Below are 20,825 nucleotides of genomic sequence, written 5' to 3'. Positions count from 1 at the left end.
TACAAAATAAGAATCAACAGAATTCGGTAATCCAATCATAAAGGACAGTCAAGTGTGCTTACACATATTCAAGAAATCAATCATCTTAGTTATAAATAATAATTAGTTCATTTGTGTCTTTATTATTATTTTTATTATTTTTTAGATTCCTCATATAAATGATGTCATATGGCATTTTTTTCTCTTTCCGGCCCACTTCACTTAGAATGACAATCTTCAGGTCCATCCATATTGCTGCAAATGGCATTATTTTATTCTTTTTTATGGCTGAGTACTGTTCTGTTGTATATATGTACCACATCTTCTTTATCCAGTCATCTGTTGATGGACATTTGGGTTGTTTCCATGTCTCAGCTATCATAAATATTGCTGCTGTGAACATTAGGGTGCATATGTCTTTTTCATTTTATTTTTCTCTGGTTATATGCCCAGGAATGGGATTGTTGGATCACATGGTAAGTTTATTTTCAGTTTTTAAGGAACGTCCATACTGTCCTCCATAGTGGCTTCACCAATCTACACTCCCACCAACAGTGTAGGAGAGTTCCCTTTTCTCCACATCCTCTCCAGCATCTATCATTTGTAGACTTTTCAGTGATGGCCATTCTGGCTGGTGTGAAGTGATATATCTTCGTAGTTTTGATCTGCATTTCTCTGACAGTTAGTGATGCTGAACATTTTTCCATGTGCCTATTGGCCATTTGTATGTTCTTATTGGAGAATTGCTTGTTTAGGTCTTCTGCCCATTTTTAGATTAGGTTGCTTCTTTGATATTAAGGTGTATGAGCTATTTGTATATTCTGGAAATTGGTCCCTTGTCAGTATTATCATTTGCAAATATTTTCTCCCATTTTGTAGGCTGTCTTTTCGTTTTGTTGATGGTATCCTTAGCTATGCAAAAGCTTTAAAGTTTAATTAGATCCCATTTGTTTATTTTTGCTCATAAAGTACATACTTCCCTATTATTGGGATGCATCTTATAATTGATAGCATCTTTAATTATCATCAGCCACTATAGTTTTTCACTTTGGGTGCAATATAAAATAATGATGCCTCATAAAATTGATATCTTGGATTTAATATAGTATGATAATTCATTTTTACATTATACTAGTTTTTAAAACCTCAGCTTGCCCTGAGATTTATTGGAGAATTGGCAGAAAAAACATGAAGTGGTCTATAAAACTTAAAGCCGATCCATTAGGCTTGATGTATTGAAGCCACTTAAGAATCTAACATTTTAAACAAGGTGAAACAAAATGTAACAGAGAACCCAAAAAACAGCAATCAACATCTTTAAAGAGCTGGAAAAGGGGAGGGTAGGAGGGAACTGAATAACATAAAAGGTTAAGGATCAGAGACTTTGCAGTTACATACTATAACTCTAATGGGTTTTCATCAATCCAAATGTATTGTACTGCTACTGAAGCAGACCTCTCAATCTCTCCCTCTTTCAGAGCCCAAGCTGAGGGATCATATCACTTCAATTGAAAGAACAGTCAAAGTCGTCATGGGTGACCTCAGTATTAAAGTAAGAGGATCAATGGGGGCTTTTATTTGGATAATGACAGTTTTAGGAGTAAATGAAATGGTTTTGATTATTTAAGGATCTGCTTATGAGAATGCTTTATAAAGAGCTCACTGATCAATTCTCCTTTTAAAAGAACTGTATCTTTCCCCAAAAGATAAGCTATATCAAAGTGAAGTTCTAAAGCACATTTAATTCAAGGGTTTCTCTGTAAGGGGAAAAAACAAAGATTTTTGCCCTGAACATCACCATGCCATAGACTTCAAATAGTTAAGAAATTAATTGTTCATTATAAAGATAACATATCTTCCTCTAGAAGAGAATAACCCTTGAACTTTGTTCTGAGCATAGACACCCTGTTTTCCACTCAGGGAGCACCTAGAGCAAGTTTTGCACACAGTAGATGGCTCAATATTTCCTGATTATTTGATTAAAGTATTCCATGTTAGAAAAGACAGAATTCGTACAGAAACAATTTTTTAAATTAGCAATTGTTGTATTATTTGTATGAAAACTATATTTTGTTTGGATCAAAGCCCTACACAGAAGCAAAGGAAGAGGAGAAAATTCCCCTAGAGGCTTTAGTCACCAACTAACTGCGGTTAAAATAACCAAAGCTATGCAATAAACAACAATGGAGTGATTTAATATAAAGGCCTGACCCAGTAACTGGCCAAGCCAATCGAAGAATTACTAGTAGATTTTAAAGTAGAATAAAATAGCACGGGAACGTTAGGGAAGGCCAGCTCCTCAGGCAAAAACAGAGAGACGTACCTCTGTCTCCTCTCTTAGGGCGATCACTGAGTGCCTGTATGCTAACTGCTAATTGCCACCATGTAGCCCTGCCTTCCTGTTTAAAAATATTATTTTCTTCCCACTCTCCATTAAAAGACCCATTCACTAAGCAATTAGATCTGAGCTTTCTATCCTCCAGGGAAGCAATCCAATAAACTAATTGAAGCCAAATTATCAAAAACTTGTAACACAGGTTCATAAACCTTTATTCGAATCCCTAGGGCCAGGCGTATTTCAGAATTCACAATTTTTCAGATGTTAGAAAACCATTACTGTGACTGTGGCCCGCTGTCAAACCTATCGATATTTCTTCAAGAAAATGTATGCATACCCACACTTCATAGAATACGTAAAGACTACAAATAGCTTTGCAGCCATTCAGATTGGGGTTTGCCACCAATGAGATGGGAACACATTTAAGAAACAAAATCCCAAGTTTTCAGACTTGTTCGGAGTTTGAATTTGTGAATAAGGAATTGTGAAACTTTATTTAAATGTGCCCCCTTCCATTAAGGATTTTTAAAGCGAGGCAATGTTTTAGTCCAAAGTTGCTAATGTTTCACAGGATGTAGTAGTAGAGGCTATGTCTTGGGAATAAGGAGAAAGATTTGGGTTAAAGAGAGCTTTTCCAGTGACCCCTAAATCATAGCCTATAGATTACTTCCTGCTCCATCTATCATTAGTCACATCATTCAATTTATACTCTTTTTTGGAAAGATTCTCCCTGAATGATCCATGAAGGTTAAACAATAGGAGAATCTAGATTTTTATTCTGCCGAACAGAGCAAAATGTTGTGAATGCATTTTCCGTACTCTAGGTGAGGAATTCCACCCTCCTCCTCATCCAAACCATGTGTGAAAAATGCTACATTGAAGCCCAGGAAGGATGGCCACTGATTGATTACGTCTTCTCCCAGTTTGCCATGTCCACCAAGAATCTGGTATGAAGAGGGAGCCGGTTTGAGTTCTGCCCTGAAATAAATGCAGTTGACTCAGCTGGATTTAAAAAAAGAAAAGAAAAGAAAGAAAGAAAACAAACAAAAAAAAAAAACTGTGGTTCAATTCGGTAACTGGTTTAGAAGTTGTATTTCGGTCTTATTTTTATTTATAGATTTTTCAGCTTCTAGTGTTTCCAGTTCCCGTTCACTGATACCATTTTTAACTTATAATAAATGCAAGGGAGGTTAAATCACAGTTTTCCCTAAGGAGGAAGCAACCTGGCCTCAAAAGGTTTGGGGATGGTTTGGAGGTGGGCAGAGAAAGGTAATTGTTTCTAGAAAACAAGAGACATCCATACCTGTTGCACTGGTTCCTTTCAATGAATAGCCTGAAAAACATGTGTGTAAGAGACCAGTGATCTTAGCAAGTTCATTGCAACCAGAGCTATAGTCCACTCCACTAGGAAGCAGTGTCTTTGGAAAGTTTTGCCCCAGAGAAAATGGGGAAAGGCCAGAGGGAAAAAGGGAGTATCTGAAGTTTAAGGCTCCTCATGTTTGCTTTTCTGCTTTAGCCAGGGGTCTTTTTTCTAACCCATTCCTCCAAGGAGCACTTTATTTTTTTTCTCTTGCATTGCTTCTTTTTACTTTCTAATTTTTTTATTGAAGTATAGTCAGTTTACAAAGTTGTGTTAATTTCCAGTGATCAGGAAGGGGGTTCAGTTATACATATATACATATATATATATTCTTTTTCATATTCTTTTCCATTATAGGCTATTACAAGATATTAAATATAATTCCCTGTACTATACAGTAGGTCCTTGTTGTTTATTTATTTTATATATAATAGTTAGTATCTGCAAATCCCAAACTCCCAATTTTTCCCTCCCACCACCCCACCGTCCCATAACCATAAGTTTGTTTTCTATGTCTGTGAATCTGTTTCTGTTTCTTTAAAAGTTTGTGTCATTTTTAAATTCCACATATAAATAATATATGATGTTTGTCTTTCTCTGTCTGGCTTACTTCACTTAGTATGACGATCTCAAGGAGCACTTGAAAACACGGATCAGATACTGAGACCAAGATCACTGGGTTCTATGAGCCCACCCCAAAGCCTGAGACCACATCCAAGTAAGGTCGGGGGACCAACAGGAGGGATTATTAACAAGTCACCTATTTCATCTTTCTTAAAGGAGAAACCAGTAAAACCTAACTCCCAGGAGAATGAAAAGGGAGAGAAATCTGTCCAAGAAACAAGCTTGGAGATCTTAAAAACCCTGGACCCACTGGTCATTGGCATGCCTCAGGTAAGGGGTCTTCTGTCTCCACTTACCAGTTACTCTGATGACCCTTCTGAAGCCCTGTGCACTTGGGAGTGAAGATACGAGTTTGTGCTCCACGTGTCAGCAGCTTTTCAAAGCTCCGACTAAAGGAAATATATCGGCATGCTCAGTGCCAGCACATAGTAGTTCCTCAAAAACAGATATTAAATAGTCTTTTATAGCTGGATCGCAAATGGCCGTTTATAAGCATCTTAATATATTATTTCTCTTCTTCCCTAACATACTTAGACATATTGTCAAGTAATGGTTGATGATTTGAATACAATGAATACTAACCTTTCCCCATTCCTCTGGGAAGGTGTTAAAAGCACACATTCTCAGGTCTCCCTGGAGGCCTGATATGACCTGGACCTCAAGGGGAGAAACCTTGGAGTCTCCATTTTCCTTAAGCAGAACAACTTGGGAAAGGATTGAATGGCCAAAAATACATGGCACAGCCCAGAGACAATCAACAGACCAATTTAAGTGGCTCTGAGGCCTTATCTAAGATGGTATTTTAAGATGTGGTTCTTGGATCATCTGGGGTATTTATTTAAAATGCAGATTTCCAAGCCACATACCAACCCTAAATGAGTCTGCATATCTGGGCATGGGGCCCATGAATCTGCATGCAAATGAATTCCAACATCTCTGGTGCATACTAAAGTTTGGGAAATTCTGATCTAGTAGGAAATAACAAAAAAAATAGTCTATGACAAAGGGCCAGGCTCTAAAGGGTCTGAAATGCCAAATTCTACCTTGTCCTTGATGAGCCATTGAAAATTTTCAGCAAGGGCTGAACTTTTAAAGTGATGACTGTCGGAAATCAATGGATGGACATGAGTAGACAAAGCATAAAGAGACTGAGATCAGATGAGGTTCATAGGAGCCGGAACTGGGTCATAATAGCAAGAGGGAAAATATGGAAGGGCTTGAGAAATCTTACAATGAAAACAGGACTAGGCTTGGTAATTAAATACAGATGACAAGACAAAGGGGAGAGTCCAAGCTGACATCTAGGTTTCCATTAGGAAGTAAAACTTACTAAGAATATGAAAACAAATACATGTATGTATATGCATGACTGGGACATTGTGCTGTACACCAGAAATTAACACATTGTAACTGACTATACTTTAATAAAAATAAATAAATTAAAAAAAAATACTGACTAAAGAAACTAGGTGCTGCAGGTTTCCGGAGCAAGAAGATCCGCACCTGAAGCCTGGACAGTGACAGCTGCCCATTCACTGTCCATCCCATCCTCACTTTGGACAATCTCACTCTAGTCTTGGAGTCTGGAGAAATACATGGGGTATTTTTGGTTGTCACATCAACAAGGGGCTTACCGGCACATGGTGAGTGGAGCTGGCACTTCCTGCAGTGACCCACAATGAAGAGTTGTCCTGCCCCAAATTCCAGCAACAACCCCATGGAGAAACACTGACCACCACTCACGAAATCTAGCACCTGAAAGCTCGTGCGCTGTGCAGAGACTGTATTTCATGATCTCATTTTGATTTGGCCTGAAAAGCAAAATAATAAGTGAGAGAAATTTTTCCAAATTTGAGGGAAACACACGGCAGACCAAGGAGGAATAAAGGAAAAGCATAAGTAATCCTTGCATCTTGCCTTATGTTTTCTACAGGTGCTATGGCCAAGAATCCTGACTTTTGTGGTACCTGCAGAATATACGGGAACTCTGAAATACCTGTTCAATATCATCAGAATTCTGTTCATGGCAGAGGAGAGGAAGAAGAAAGACAAGGAGTCAACAGCCCTTGTCATCTCTACAGGAGCTGGTTTGTACTTTCAAAAACAAAGCAAAACCTTTCTCTCCTGAGAGACTCGTTTCCAGAAAGGCCACATGGCTTTGCTCGTTTACCTGACCCCAATCTAAATTTTCTTAGCCCCCACAAGCAATAATGAAAATTGCTCTCTCTTTCTAGTGAAACTTCCTTCACCACAACAGCTGCTGGCCAGACTTCTGGTGAGTGAGTTATGAAAAACCAACGTGAGATAGACTGAAACCAATATAGATCATTCAGTTCCAAATAAACGCTACTAAAATTACATAGATATTCCAAACCCAAAGAACCACTAAAATGGCATAAAAATGTTCTGCGATACTAGTGACACTCATGAAGATTTATTTTGTCGCAACTGAAATGTTTGTTAAGCTTTATTTATAATTTTAAATAAGCATAGACTGAATCTGATTCATACGAACCATTCAAATAAATTCCACATCTGTTTGTTTACGTTTCTCTCTCTCCTTTTGGCCACATACGTGTCATTCACTCAAGCACCGTGTCCACATGCCCTCATTTCACTAACAGATACATCTAAGTGTTGGTACCTTTCATTTGTTTCTAGTTGATGATTTCCCTGTATTTTTTCACCTTTATCCTCAGAAGAAAATTGGGCAGATGGATTGTCTAAGTATTTATTAGCTTTGCTCCAGAATAAGTAATAATAGACTGTGATGATTTGTTAAAAGATCATCTAATGAAAGATTCAAGGGAATCCAGAACAATGATCAAAAAGGAAAAGCTAGGTAAGCCTTATAAATAGCTCTGAGTTGATTAGCATTTTCTCTTCTATCCTCCAGGTAATATCTATGCTCGCCAGTTTAGGGAAATTATGTGGTGCTGGTGCAATTGGACTTTTGAAGATACTGCCTGAGATAATTCACCCAAATTTGGTAGAGCTGTGGAAAACACGCATACCTGAGCTCCTGCAGCCTCTGGAAGGTATAAGGGAGTGGGATCAGGCCTTTATCCAAGGTGGCAAGAACACAAAGAAACACTTCAAAGTCTTAAGCCACTGTTGTTCATTTTAGGCAGTAGAAACAATGAACTTGATATGCAAGCTAACAGATGCATTTTCTCCTGGACTCCTTATGTTTTATTTCTCTATGAGATATTTAACACTACAAGAGGACCTGGTGGGTTATATACTCAGCAGGAACTTTTACTTTTGCTCTGGTCTTTTTCTTATATGTAGGGAAGCTCTTTTTTGGTATTGTTCTAAAAACTTATTGTTCATTCATGCTAGAATATTGAAATATGGTCATTCAATAGTTAGTATTGCAATTGGCAAAAAGCCCAGATTTTATCATGAATCTGAAGAGCCTGTGTCGAGCTAACTAGCAATTTAAAATTGCCAGCATAGTAAATTTAATCTGAAATAACCATCCTGCATAGAAAGAAAGCTTGAAATGGAAATCTAGCATCCACTGGGGACCTGGCAAGGGGAAATTGTCTTGATATTTTTTTTGCAGTTATTGCATCAATTTCTGTTTCTAGGAAAGAACACTAGTATTGTGCTATGGGAGACCATGCTGCTTCAGGTAAGAGTGGCTCCTAGACTAACTGCTGATGAAGGGTGATGAAACCACCGAAAGTTACCTGTCTTAACTAAAAGGAGTTAGACTCCCAAGGGCAGGAAACAGCATTTTCTTTTCTTGAGAAAAACACTAGACTGTTAGATATGATCACATTAGAATTATGCTCTTTGAATCACTGAAATTTGAGCAACAATCTTTAGCCTTCGATTTGATTCAGAGTTTCAGACAGCTTTGAGGATTTCACTTTATAGAATTTTTCTCCATGTCTTTCTTAAATCTTCTCTAATTTTTAGGGGTTTTTTCCCTCTCCTTGTAATTGCATTATTTTACCATTTATATAAAGAAACAGAGATTAACATCATTTCTGGTTCTTTACTCCTAAATATAATTCCATTTCCTCCTCATTCTGCATCTCACCATCTATTTCCTGATATCTAAACACCAAAAGGCCACATTGTAACCCTTCTCCAGAAAAGTATTTTTCTCTCATTCATAACTTTTTGGACCTTTACAACTAAACAGTGCCACAGACAATGCCAAATCCCCCAAATGGTAAACTGCACACAAGAGTTGGATGGACATTGGCTTTACTGAGAGAGTTTTGATTTCAAGGACTCACGGGAGCCCAGAAGCAGGGAGATTTTAATCCAGCAGAGTTTTGGTTCATAAGCTACCGATACAGGAATTAACTATGGCTTCTTAAAAATGTCAGTTTTCAGTGACCTCTCCACAGCACCTCCATCTCCCAACACCACCCCTTCCAAAAGCAGAATCTCAAAGAGGGGCACCTGAGAGCTCACGTGTCTTAACGACTCCCACAAGTGATTCTTACCCAAAATGAGATTTGAAAGCAACTGCTCTACGTTTCCTGGTCCCTAATTCTAAGACTTACCTCTCCTCCTATATTTGTGCTTGTTTTATCTCACTTTCCTTCTCTCAAAATATCAACCTTATTTTCCCCTGCCACCCTTTTAAAATAACTGTTCTTACTAGGAAGGAAAGTTCTTTTTCTACAGGGAAATCTTAAGATCAATTCATTTCCTTCTTCCAATCTTGAGTATACTTCGAGGCTTCTTTTTCCAAAATGGTCTGCATTTGTTTTCTTCCCTTAAACCGCCGAGGCTGCTTAATTCCTCCTTAAAGAATTCACTGAATGAGTTCCTATTAAGAAAATACATACAAATCTTTTCATTGGCTTTGACACTATGTCGTTTTTAAGCTTAGAAAAACACAAGAGAAATCATAGACCTTAGAAATTGCAGTGGATTTTGTCCTCCAAAAAGACAAAAACAACTTTTTAGGTATTGTTCAATGAAGGACACGGGTGCAGACAACTGATTGTGGCCTTGGCTCAAAATAATTGGTGAAATCAGGAATATTTTGTGACTCCTGAAGTTGACAACATGTGCTTGTACATATAATTGGATTTTCAAGGCATTTAATTCACTATTCCACAAATGTCCTTTTTCTTAACATGTAATAAAAATAAACTAACTTTGACAAATGGAGTTTTTTCCAAATTGACTCGAACCTTGAAAAACATTAACTTCAATTTAAGTTTCAGATTGGATTCATTCCTATTTGAAGCCTTTCAGCAATTTTTATTTAAGAGGAAAAAGTCAGGCACTTACACAAAGTTACTGCCACTTCTCATGTATCTTATTCTTAATAGGAATTTGGAACATAACAGAGTACAGCTTCTAAAATAAACTAAAAGGGAAAGTTCCAAAGTAATCAGTTTTTTATGGGAAAAGGAATAATCCCATTTAATGTTGACTTTGTACTTTTAGAAGATATTGTAATAAAAAAGTACCAAGAAAGCACATTAAGCAGTTACAGTCATATCTGACTTTCACTTCCTACAACAGTTGCTCAAAGAATCTTTATGGAAGATCAGTGACGTAGCCTGGACCATCCAACTGATTCGGGATTTCAAACAGCAAATGGACAGTTACAGCAACACCTCCGTTGAGAAGGTTGGTTTTTCAGCTCAGAGAACTTAGCTTCTACTTCTGAACTGAAATGGCTGTTCAAGTTCCAACTTGTCTGCACTGCAACCAAAAGGAGGGGAAAATGGTTGAGGAAATGCTACCATCTCTTCACCTTACGTATGACCAAAAGTTACAGGGCTGCACCTATTTGCGAGGAAAACTGCGTAGTGCCTTCAAAACAAATATGTGCCTGACTCAAATTTGAGGGTTCTGTCATAGAGAAGGAAGAAAACATTGGATACTGGACAGCAAGTAGCACCCCCCTACCATAGCACTGGTTTAATGCCAGCTTATGTCTTAGTTTCCACTGGGTCACTCTTGTGAAGCTGGCTATGAGAAATAATACTACAATTCTTTTTTTAGTTGAAGTATAGTTGATTTACAACCTCTTAGTTTCATGCAAAGTGATTCAGTTATACATCTATATTCTTTTACAGATTCTTTTTTGTTATAGGTTATTATAAGATATTGAATATAGTTCCCTGTGCTACACAGTAGATTCTTGTTGTTTGTCTATTTTAGATACAGTAGTATGTACATGTTAATCCCAAACGTCTATTGTATCCCTCCCTATTCCCTTTCCCCTTTGGTAACTGTAGTTTGTTTTCTATGTCTGTGAGTCTACTTCTGGTTTGTAAATAAGTTCACTTGTGTTATCATTATTTTTTTAGATTCCACATGTAAGTGATATCATATGGTATTTGTCTCTCTCTGTCTGATTTACTTCACTTAATATGATAACCTCTAGGTCCATCCATGTTGCTTCAAATAGTATTATTTCATTCTTCTTTATGGTTGAGTAGTATTCCATTGTGTGCATATGTGTGTGTGTGTGTGTGTGCGCCAGATCTTTATCCATTCATCTGCCGATGGACATTTAGGTTGTTTCCATGTCTTGGCTATTGTAAATAGTGCTGTTATGAACATCAAGGTGCATGTGTCTTTTCAAATTAGAATTTTCTCCAGATATATGCCCAGGATTGGGATTACTGGATCATATGATAACTCTTTTTATTACAATTTTTTTTAAACTTGAGAAACAATGCTCAAAGATCAGTTCTTTCATTCCTCTGTCTCCATATGACCTCTACAAAACCTTCCACATTGTAACCATCCATTCCACATGGTGTTACTGATTCCTGTTTCTGCTACTTACTACATTACTTTGTAGTTTTAGGTAAATTTTTTAACCTCTCTGGGACCTCAATATACTCACCAATAAAATGGGAATGCTATCCATTTCTGAGAATTGTAGTGTTATGAAGGTTCAATGAGATAAAGTATATACAGTCCCTAGAATGTGCCTGTCATGTGGTGTGTGTTCAATAAGAAGTAGATCGTGGTTATCATTGTGGTTAGGTTATTTTTAAAAAATTTTTCCTGGAAAAACATTTCCTAAGTCATTAAGTGTTCCCAGTATTGAGTGTCTCTTCCTACAAATTCTTTATTATCAACCTGCAACTCTTCTATGTAATTTTCTAAATTTCCCCTCACTGATTGACTCTCTAATTAGGTACAAAGTACCGATTCTCCAAATTGGTCCATCCACCTACAGACACATCCATCAGGCAGATTTGGTGAGCAATGCCTCATCTTCTTATACACAAACCAGCCTTGCGCCTCTCGTGTAATATCATTTATCCAACAGCTTCCAGACCCACAGGATTAGTCCAGGATAATGGTGGTATGAGTAGGCAGAGCAATTCATGCCATTAGCTGCCTAAATGGCTCTCAACCCTTACACTTAACACCAGAAAAGTGAGAGTACCAAGGAGCTTTAGGAGCATAACAAACCAACTAGTGGTTTAAAATAACAGGCACCTAATTAACTTACAATTTTGCAGGTTGACAGTTTGGGCGGGGCTCAAATGGGCAGCCTTTTGATCTCAACTAGTCTCACTGGGGGCTACTGGGGATTGACTGGTCTGGGATGATCTTAACTAGAACAGCTTGTTTCTGCTCCTTGCAGTCTCTCATCTCCCAGGCTAGCTCAGGCTTGTTCTCATGGTGGTAGGGATGGAGTATGAAAGGTGTCTTGAGGTCTAGACTTCGAACAAGCATACTGTCACTTCTGCCACATTCTAGTGACCAAAGCAAGTCACAAGACCAGCCCAGAGGCCAGGGATGGAGACAGATTGACAACATTTCTTTCCCAGTTCTAGGTTTGTGATTTATGGGATTCACAGAAATTCTGGGATTCAGCCAAGACCTCAAGTAGAATGCACCATACGCTGAATCTGACCAAATTCAGCAGAGAAACAACAGGTCAGCAGTACCGGGAGGCACTGAGGCTAACCCTTCACCCATAAGTCATACCTTTCCCTTCATGGAATCAATTTTTTCTGCAGCACAAGACTTTTCCAGACTCTCTGAAATTCTCCCAAGTTGGAGTTAAATAGACTCTAGCAGCTTTGTTCCTCATTAATATTTACTCCAGTGGTGTACACAGTTTTCCTCATTATGATTCCATTATCATGGGTTCCTTTTTCCTGAATGACCAAGAGTGGATTGGGTGCTACCTTGTCAGATTCTTACTCTGATCGAGGCCACTCTTACCTTGGTGGTTGTTCCACATGTTTTATCACCTTATATCCCCCTCTCATCCCAAGTCAGATAATGGGTACAGTTTCTCCTGGATGTGCTCATTTGACTTCATCTGTTACTACTAGAGTTTCCTTTCCTCCTGTGCCATAGATGCCTTCTGATCAAGAATGACCACTCAATAGCTACAGTCCTTTGAGCTTTGCAGAGTCCTTGGAGTAGACCTCCAACTGGCCAGTTTTTCATATGTGTGTAACAAGATGGACATTCTAAATAAAGAGATGCCAATCTGGTGCTATGTAGCTGTCCATGCACACATGCACATATACCTGTTTCCATCCCAGCATATGCTGTAGTGTTCAAACACAAGCCCCTGCTGGGTTGCCCCACTCCCCTACTCAAAGCTCTACATCTCACATGGCTTCTAATGAATGGTAACAGGAAGCCATGTCTGTCCTACTGGTCTTTTCTCCATCCTGACACTGCAGAAGTAACCAGGGTAGGGCTAACATGATGAATCCCACATCCTCACCACCTATAAGGGAGGTGGAAGCCACAGAGTGATTCCCCACCTGCTCACACACCAGTCTGCCTCCATTATGAGCTTTCCCTTCCCGACTTACTCAGAGTTCCTTACTAAAGACACAGTGTAAAAATATGCATGCAAGAGTTTTTATATGACTTTCCTTCTTCACTCCTAACACCGTCCCAGCAGCACTTCTGAACAACTCACTCTAATCCTGGGACAGAGATAATAGCAGACCATAAGATAATAGTAGAGAATGTTATTTTCAAAATTATTTTGAGTAAAATCTCCAAAACTATAAATTAAGTTAATATACTGTGGACTTTGAGAATAACTGATGACATCATCTTCATAATGACCCAGTTTTCATTGAGCATGTTCAGTCAATAAGCATGTACAAGCACTTACTAGCTACCAGTGATGGAAGTAAGCAATAAGACCCTCTGCTACCAAGAACTGAAGTTCAGAGCACAGAAACAAACAAGAAAATAAAAATTACAGTAGGGAATGAAATGTTCTGTGATGACAGGGCACACAGCATAGAGGGGGGCAGAAGAACACAGGTAGAGGACAGAGCCTGGGGTGGGAAGGGGGACACTTGGAAGAAGAGATAATACTTGAAAGTGCATGGTTCTTAAGCAGTCATAAGTCACCTCGATTTCTTTTCTTCAAATGATTGTTTTAATTCCACTTTTCATCAGAGTCTTGCTTTCCAATCTTTAACATTCTGTTGCTTGTCCTTTGTTTTCCAGAAATTCCTTTGGAAAGCCTTGGGGACCACCTTAGCATCCTGCCAAGATACAGACTTTGTAAGCTCACAGGTTAAGGAATTTCTGATTGCGCCCAACCAACTGGGGGATCAACGACAGGTCGGACCCCTTTCCCTTGAGTTCCTCTCATGACAGTGACAATGAATCTCTTTCAGAAAACCTCTGACAGTTTTTATGTTAGTCTTACTTATGCAAAATTTTCCATCCATACACTCAAAATAGTCCAAAAGAATTTTTCAGAAAAAAAATGAGGCTTCCCTATTTAAATATCAGTGCTTCATTATTTAATCAAGCTTGTGAAAATATTTTTTAAATGGATTTCAATCACTCTTACTAAACAAGAGTATTTTAAGTCTGTTTTGGCCTTGGCTTTATAACTGAAGAGTATAATCATCAGCATCAAAATCGCTGCACTTGTAAGCTGAAATTAACCTTATATACCATTGGTTCTTCAACCTAGAGAAAATATAACTATAACCTGGAAAGCGTTTGCAAAGTGCTTTTGCCTGTTCCCTACCTTAATCTAAGCTGGCGAGCATATGTGAATGTGGAGAAAGAAAAGGATGTCTATTAAAAAAAAACAAAACTCCCAGGCTAATAAAGACCAGCTAGTGAAAGTAATTAACATAGTGTGTTTTGTTATATACCGTCCTCAGAAATTCTGACACGTTTATAGTTCTTTCTCCATCATAAATGACTGAAAACCAGTAGACTTAAATAACTGAACTTTTGAAACTGCTTTTATATTGCTATTAGTTCTTTTTTTCTTCTCAGATATTCTGTTATTACTTATTCCTCATAGACATAACTCCTAGCACCATTTTCCCCATCCTACTTGCCTTCTTAGTTCTGCTAGAGGCTGGGAAACAACATAAGCTTATTTTAAATGTAGGTATAAATATGGTGCCCACTCAAGGTCCCAGGGGTTCTTGGGTATGTCCCACACACGCAAGTCGATTTGTCAATGACCTATGGATGGGTCAGAGTCACGTGTTACCATGTTAAGGTTAACATATAACTTTCTTAGTCTCACTGAGCTGTTGATCTTCCATCTCATACGGATGCCTCTTCCCCTCTGGTAACACCAGAGCTCTGATTCTGGTGTCAGATTAGCTGGATTCAAATCTTGGCTCTGCAACATATTACCTATATCCGTCAGGTTCCTCAAACTAGAATAAGGGAAAATGGAACACTTCTCAAAGTTCGTATTCATGGAGAGTGCTTGGGGAACAGTTTTGGGAGAGAAGATTTGAAATAGCAACTGTGAGGAACTGGAAAGAGAAAACAGACTAAGGGAAAGTAGTGGGACACTTGTGCGGATCTGAGGGCCCAGCTGGGGATTAAAGTCCTCCTCTGTTGTCACCGATGTTCTCAGTGATGTCACTTTTTTTTCCAGCAGCCTCCAGCAGATGAGGTGCAGGGATAGGTGATAGTTAAGGGCAGAGTCAGATTTGTCCAGGGCTTTGCCAGACTTAAATGACAGAAGGATGGTGGGACATAGGTTCACAGAGTGGGAAAGTTGGGGAAGGACTTAAGAAGTCAGGGGGATGGACTGGGAACCCTGTAGGATGAGAGGACCCAGAGGTTAAAAGATAGAGATGTTTGTATCTTGAGCCATGACCAAGGGACACAGAGATGTCAGGTCATAAGCCTTTAAAGAATTCTTCCAAGTGTCTTCTAGTTGTGGAGGGTGTGTGGCCTGTCTCTTAGGACAAAGAACAGTGCTGGCTGAGGCCTTGATGACAATGGTCTAGTCCCTGGATTGTCCTGCTGGTTCTAGCAGGGTAATTGAACCAGATGAATATGACAGGATTCATGAACAAACTGCCAAGAAGGCACGTTGGTAAAGTCAGCCTGGGGCAAGAGAGGCAGAAAAAATGTGGGCCAGGGTGGCTATGACCATCGAGTGTGAAACAGGAGCTACCAGCTGTCGAAATTTTAACCACTGAAGATGGAATGAAGTTTCAGCAGAATAGTGCAAGCCTTGAAAAAGCATCAATCAACTTCAGCTCAAAAAACTCTCCATTGGCTTCCCACTAATCTAAGATTAAAAATCCCAGCTCTTGACTGTGACCTAAAAGGCCCTACTCAGACCAATGCCCTGCTTCCTCTCTGACCTCACCTTGCACTTTCCCTTGTGTGTCCACTCTACCTCCCCAGTGGACCTCAGGGCCTTTGGACTTACTTTCTCTCTGTTTGGAGCTCTCCTTCCCAGATCATCCAATGGCTCCCTTCCTTGCATAGCTCTTCTCCACGTCACCCTTTTATTGAGGCCATCTCTGGCCACCCTGTTTACATCACTAATTCCCCCCACCTGCAGCAACTACTATCTCTTTTCGCTTTTTCTGTCTCCGTAGCACTTATTGCCATCTGACATATCACATATTTATATGTTTACCAAATTTATGAGTTAACTTCATGTCAATTCTCTGTGACTTCCCCTGGTTGTACACTCACAAGGACAAGGAGTTTGGTGTGTTCTGGCCACTAATGAATTCCCAGCCCCTAGAATAGTTCCTGACACATAATAGGTGCTCAATAAATATTTGTTAAATAAATAAATAAACTCAAAATCTCCTATCTCTTCTGATTTTAGGGGATAACGTCTATTTTAGGATGCTGTGCCGAGAACCACTTTGATATTGTTTTGAAAGTTCTTAAAACATTCCAAGATCGGGAAAAGTTTTTCATGAATCGATGTAAGGTAAGAATAATCTCCTCCTTAAATGACCCTAATTCCTTCGGTGAGTCTCCTTTCTCCATAGTATACTGGCTCCTGTCCCCAGGTCTTTACTCCAGATCAGAACCGTCCAAGCCCAAGCCCTGGAGATGACCGGCTGTATAGCAAGTCTACTCCACTTTCTGTCACTAATGCTGACCTGGAGGGTCCAAAGGAGCCCCGTGTGTGCCTAGGTTTGTCCCTCCGCCAGCTGCTCAGGCCTCGTGGACAGTTTCTATTGTGTGTTCCTGGAAGGAGAGGGATTAAATAAGTAAAAACTAAACACAAGCCTTCTCACAGTTACCTCTGTGATAGCCTGATAGCCCCACCACCCCGTCCTGGGTGTTTACATTTATATCAGCAAGAATATCCGTTTTTGACTAATTTTAATAATCCCAGTCTCATTTCTTAACCCCCATCATAGTCCACAGGATTAGGAAAAAACATGAAAGAAAAAGAAGCTCCTTCAATCACATTTTTCATGTCTCTCTTTCCTCCTCTTCAGGGTCTTTTTTCTGGCAAAAAGAGCCTGACCAAGACTGACGTCATGGTAATCTACGGAGCCGTGGCCCTCCATGCTCCCAAGAGTCAACTCCTCACCAGGCTTGATGAAGACATTGTGTCCCAAGTCCTGTTTCTTTATGGCCAGTGCTCTCAGGTAACAGCCAACACAGGGCCACCTCAGTTTCCCAGCAGGAGTTCCCAAACCTTGGAGGGTCTTAGCTCTTAGAACTCTTCATGCTTAAAAGATAACAGATCAGGGGGGTAGGTATAGCTCAGTGGTAGAGCACATGTTTAGCATGCACATAGTCCTGGGTTCAATCCCCAGTACCTCCACTAAGAAAGAAAGAGAGAGAGAAAGAAAGAGAGAGAAAGAGAGAGAGAGAGAGAGAAGGGGTGTCTGAAATCTGACGGACGGCTGTAATGCCGGATTTGGATGGGAGCAGCTGAGCCCACACAGTGAACTGAGGCAGTCGACAGATGCTTGAGGTATGTGTGTGCGTGTTCCTACGAGGCTCCGTTCAACGGGTGCACCTTTTTACTCTCACGACAAAACTGCACATAAGCAAACTCAAGATTCAGAATATGCTGAAAGTACTCTCACCACGTATCAATTTCATTGGAACCAATTTGCATTTTTAACACAAGAGTTGTAGCAGAATCGACTGTAGCTCAGTTCCAAAGTCAGCTGCCCTATTAACTTTCATTTTGTAACTTTTCACTGCCCTTTCTGCCAGGAGACTACATTTATGCCCTTTTTCTTACCAAAGTCTGATAGAGCCTCTTTAAAATGAGAAGCCTGAAACCCAAAGGGCTTGACGTCTTTGCGCTGCTTCTGGAGCTTAGTCACGATTCACCTGGGGCAAAGAATCTGCCAATGTACAGGGTCTCACTTGGAAAATGGGGGAGGGAGGTAACAGCCCCTGCCACTTGGAAAGATAGCATCCTGCTTCACTGCTGTCCTTCAAGCTGATGGGGGGATCTTTTCACTGGGATGAGGGAGATTTCTAACTGCTGCTCTAGTACCTGCTTTTGCCTTTGATTTTTCAGGTTCTGGGCATGTCTGTGATGAACAAGGTACGTGACATATTTGATGTAGTGGAATACACGTATTTGAATATAAATATATTTGAATATAAATCATGATCCCTGGAAGTGCAGTAAGCATAAACATTCTCTTGATTTGATTCCACAGGAAAGGATCCCAATAGATAACTAGTTAATCCAATTCTGAAGCCAGGATTCCTGACCCTAATCTAAGACAGAACAAGGAGCTGTATTTGGTTCCAGGTGGTCTGCAAGTTAGGCTGTGAACTAGAACAGTGTTCTTAGGACTGTGGGTTGTGAACCAGCTGTAGATCATAAAATCAATTCAATATATCTAACAGATCACAACCAGCAAATTTTTTGTAAAGAAATAAAATAAAAGAAATAGAAGAGTATGTTGCATATAGCAAAAATAAGCATCATAAAACTCTCATTTCAATTGTACATTATATACATAAATACATTGCATGTAAGTACTGGGTAGAATGGTAAATTGTTTACTACTGTGATTTCTGGTCAAAAATGTTCAAAAGCCACTATTCCAGAGAAACCTCAATCTACGGTGGGGGGTGGGGCTGGAGATTGACCTTAGTTTCTCAATTGGATCAAATCCCTGCAACTTGGATCCTAAATTCAGGTGAAGATGACAAAGGTTGCGGACTCTCACCCCTGTCTGGGCATGTTTCAACCCCAAGTTGAACATTTGTAGAACTGGGTGTGGTGTCTAAGACCTTGGCTTGCATTATGAATTGTTTTACTCTAGGATATGGATCTGCAAATGAGTTTTATAAGAAGTATCACTGAGATTGGCATTGCTGTCCAAGATGCTGAGGATGAGAAATTCAAGTTTTCCTACAAGGAGGTGCTGCTGGGTTACATGCTGGTGAGTGTGCAGCGAGGACACGGCAAGACCCTGAGAAGCTCATTACCAAAAGTGCAGGGCTGTCTTTTTTTTTTAGTGTGTAAAACTTGCCAGTCTCAGGAAACAGATCTTGCCATATTTCTGTCTGAAGACACCCAATGGCCCAATGAGGTCTCAACTACATCTAGAACCTTCCCCTGGTCCTTCCTGAGACATTTTGCCTCCTTGTCTGTGTTGCAGGACTTCATCAGGGATGAGCCCCTGGACTCCTTAGCAAGCCCTGTGCGGTGGAAAGCTTTAATCGCCATCAGATACCTCAGGTAGAGAATTTTTTGTTGTTTTCATTTTTAAAAATATTTCCTCTCCTGTATGCTTCTTCTGATCAACTGACTTATTGATCGATGCAGACTCTAGTGCACCCTCCCAAAAATGAACACAGCTCATCGATAGATTATTTCAAATGGGGGCTTTTTCTCTTTCCAGAGTTTCAGAATTGCCTGAGAGCCTGACCATTTGATGTCTGACAGGGACTAACCAGGCTGCTTAGAGGAGTCAGATTTATTGATATATGAGGACTGAAAATTCTGTGCAAAACAAAATTTATCTTCACCCACAGGCAAACTTTAATCTTCCCATTAAAAACGTATGAAAGCCTTAATCACATCCTAGTTTGGTTAGCAGCAAGCAGTAAGCCTGAGGAAGGAAATAAATTTAAGCACATTTTAAAAATAATATTTTCGCCCTGCAGTAAAAGAAGTAGAAGTTCACTGTTAAAACTCAGAAACTATGGAAAGTTTTTAAAAATAATAAAAATTAAAATCACCCCTAACTTCCCCCTGTTGTCAACTTCTGGTGTGTCTCCTTCGAGTCTTTGTTTCTAGTCTTCCATGTTGATTACAGAGTTGAGATTCTACTCTGTGTATGTTTTTTTTAATCCTGTTTTTTCTCACCTCACCTTACATGTTCCCGTGTGATTACCAATTCTTCACAAATGTCATTTTCTTCTCATTAAGTTTTTTAAATTTTTAATGGTGGTAAGATATACATGGTATGTTTATCATCTTAGCCATTTTTAAGTGTATAGTTCAGTAGTGTCAAGGGCATTCACATTGCTGTGCAACCAATCTCCAGAACTCTTCTCATTTTGCAAAACTGACGCTCTCTGCCCGTTAAACAACTCCTCATCCCCTCCTTCCACCAGCCTTGGCAACTACCATTCTATTTCCAGTCTCTGTGAGTTTCATACTTTAGGTAGCACTCATCTGAGTGGCATCATACAGTGTTTGTCTTTTGATGCCTGGCTTATTTCACTTAGAATAATGCCCTCAAGGTCCAGCCATATTGTGGCATGTATCAGAATTCCATTCCCTTTTAAGACTGAACAATATTTCATTTTATGTGAATACCATAGTTTGTCAATCCATTCATCTGTTGGACATTTATCTGATGGGCTGTTTTCACATTTTGATTATTGTGAAAAGTGCTGCTATGAACATAGTTGCTCAAAGATTTCTTCCAGACCCTGCTCTTAATTATTTTGGGTATATCCCATAAGTAGGACTGTTGGATCATATGGCGATCATATGAGGAACCACTGTAGAGTTTTCCATAGCAGTGGCACCATTTTACATTCCCACCAACAGTGCATGAGGGTTCTAATCTTTTTTATAATCTTGCCAACACTTTGTTATTTTCTGTTTGTTTGTTTTTATAGTAGCCACTCTAATGGGTGTGAGGTGGTAGTATCATTTTTTTTTTGAGGGGTGCAGTTAGGAGATAATTAGCTTTATTTATTTACTTATTTTAATGGAGGTACTAAGAATTGAACCCAGGACCTCGTGCATGCTAAGCATGCACTCTGCCACTGAGCCATACCCTCCCTCTTCACTGCAGTTTTGAGTTGCCTTTCCCTAACGATTACTGACCTTGAGAA

General features: G+C 39.5%; 1 protein-coding gene across 1 annotated transcript in view; it reads left to right on the top strand.

Annotated features, from left to right (window-relative positions):
- MROH2B (maestro heat like repeat family member 2B) overlaps positions 1 to 20,825 on the top strand; it is a 60,882-nt gene that overhangs the window by 15,702 nt on the left and 24,355 nt on the right. Inside the window, exons 11-24 of the mRNA XM_074354842.1 lie at positions 1,458 to 1,531; positions 3,142 to 3,264; positions 4,458 to 4,571; positions 6,235 to 6,388; positions 6,536 to 6,576; positions 7,198 to 7,339; positions 7,895 to 7,938; positions 9,804 to 9,911; positions 13,746 to 13,862; positions 16,360 to 16,467; positions 16,988 to 17,140; positions 18,034 to 18,060; positions 18,794 to 18,913; positions 19,133 to 19,212. Coding sequence (XP_074210943.1) covers positions 1,458 to 1,531; positions 3,142 to 3,264; positions 4,458 to 4,571; positions 6,235 to 6,388; positions 6,536 to 6,576; positions 7,198 to 7,339; positions 7,895 to 7,938; positions 9,804 to 9,911; positions 13,746 to 13,862; positions 16,360 to 16,467; positions 16,988 to 17,140; positions 18,034 to 18,060; positions 18,794 to 18,913; positions 19,133 to 19,212 — 1,405 coding nt within the window. The remainder of the gene's footprint in view (positions 1 to 1,457; positions 1,532 to 3,141; positions 3,265 to 4,457; positions 4,572 to 6,234; positions 6,389 to 6,535; positions 6,577 to 7,197; positions 7,340 to 7,894; positions 7,939 to 9,803; positions 9,912 to 13,745; positions 13,863 to 16,359; positions 16,468 to 16,987; positions 17,141 to 18,033; positions 18,061 to 18,793; positions 18,914 to 19,132; positions 19,213 to 20,825) is intronic.

Source organism: Camelus bactrianus, chromosome 3, assembly GCF_048773025.1.
Source record: "Camelus bactrianus isolate YW-2024 breed Bactrian camel chromosome 3, ASM4877302v1, whole genome shotgun sequence".
Lineage (NCBI taxonomy): Eukaryota > Metazoa > Chordata > Mammalia > Artiodactyla > Camelidae > Camelus > Camelus bactrianus.
Note: the sequence above shows the minus strand (reverse complement) of the source record. Positions and strands in the feature narration are given on the sequence as shown.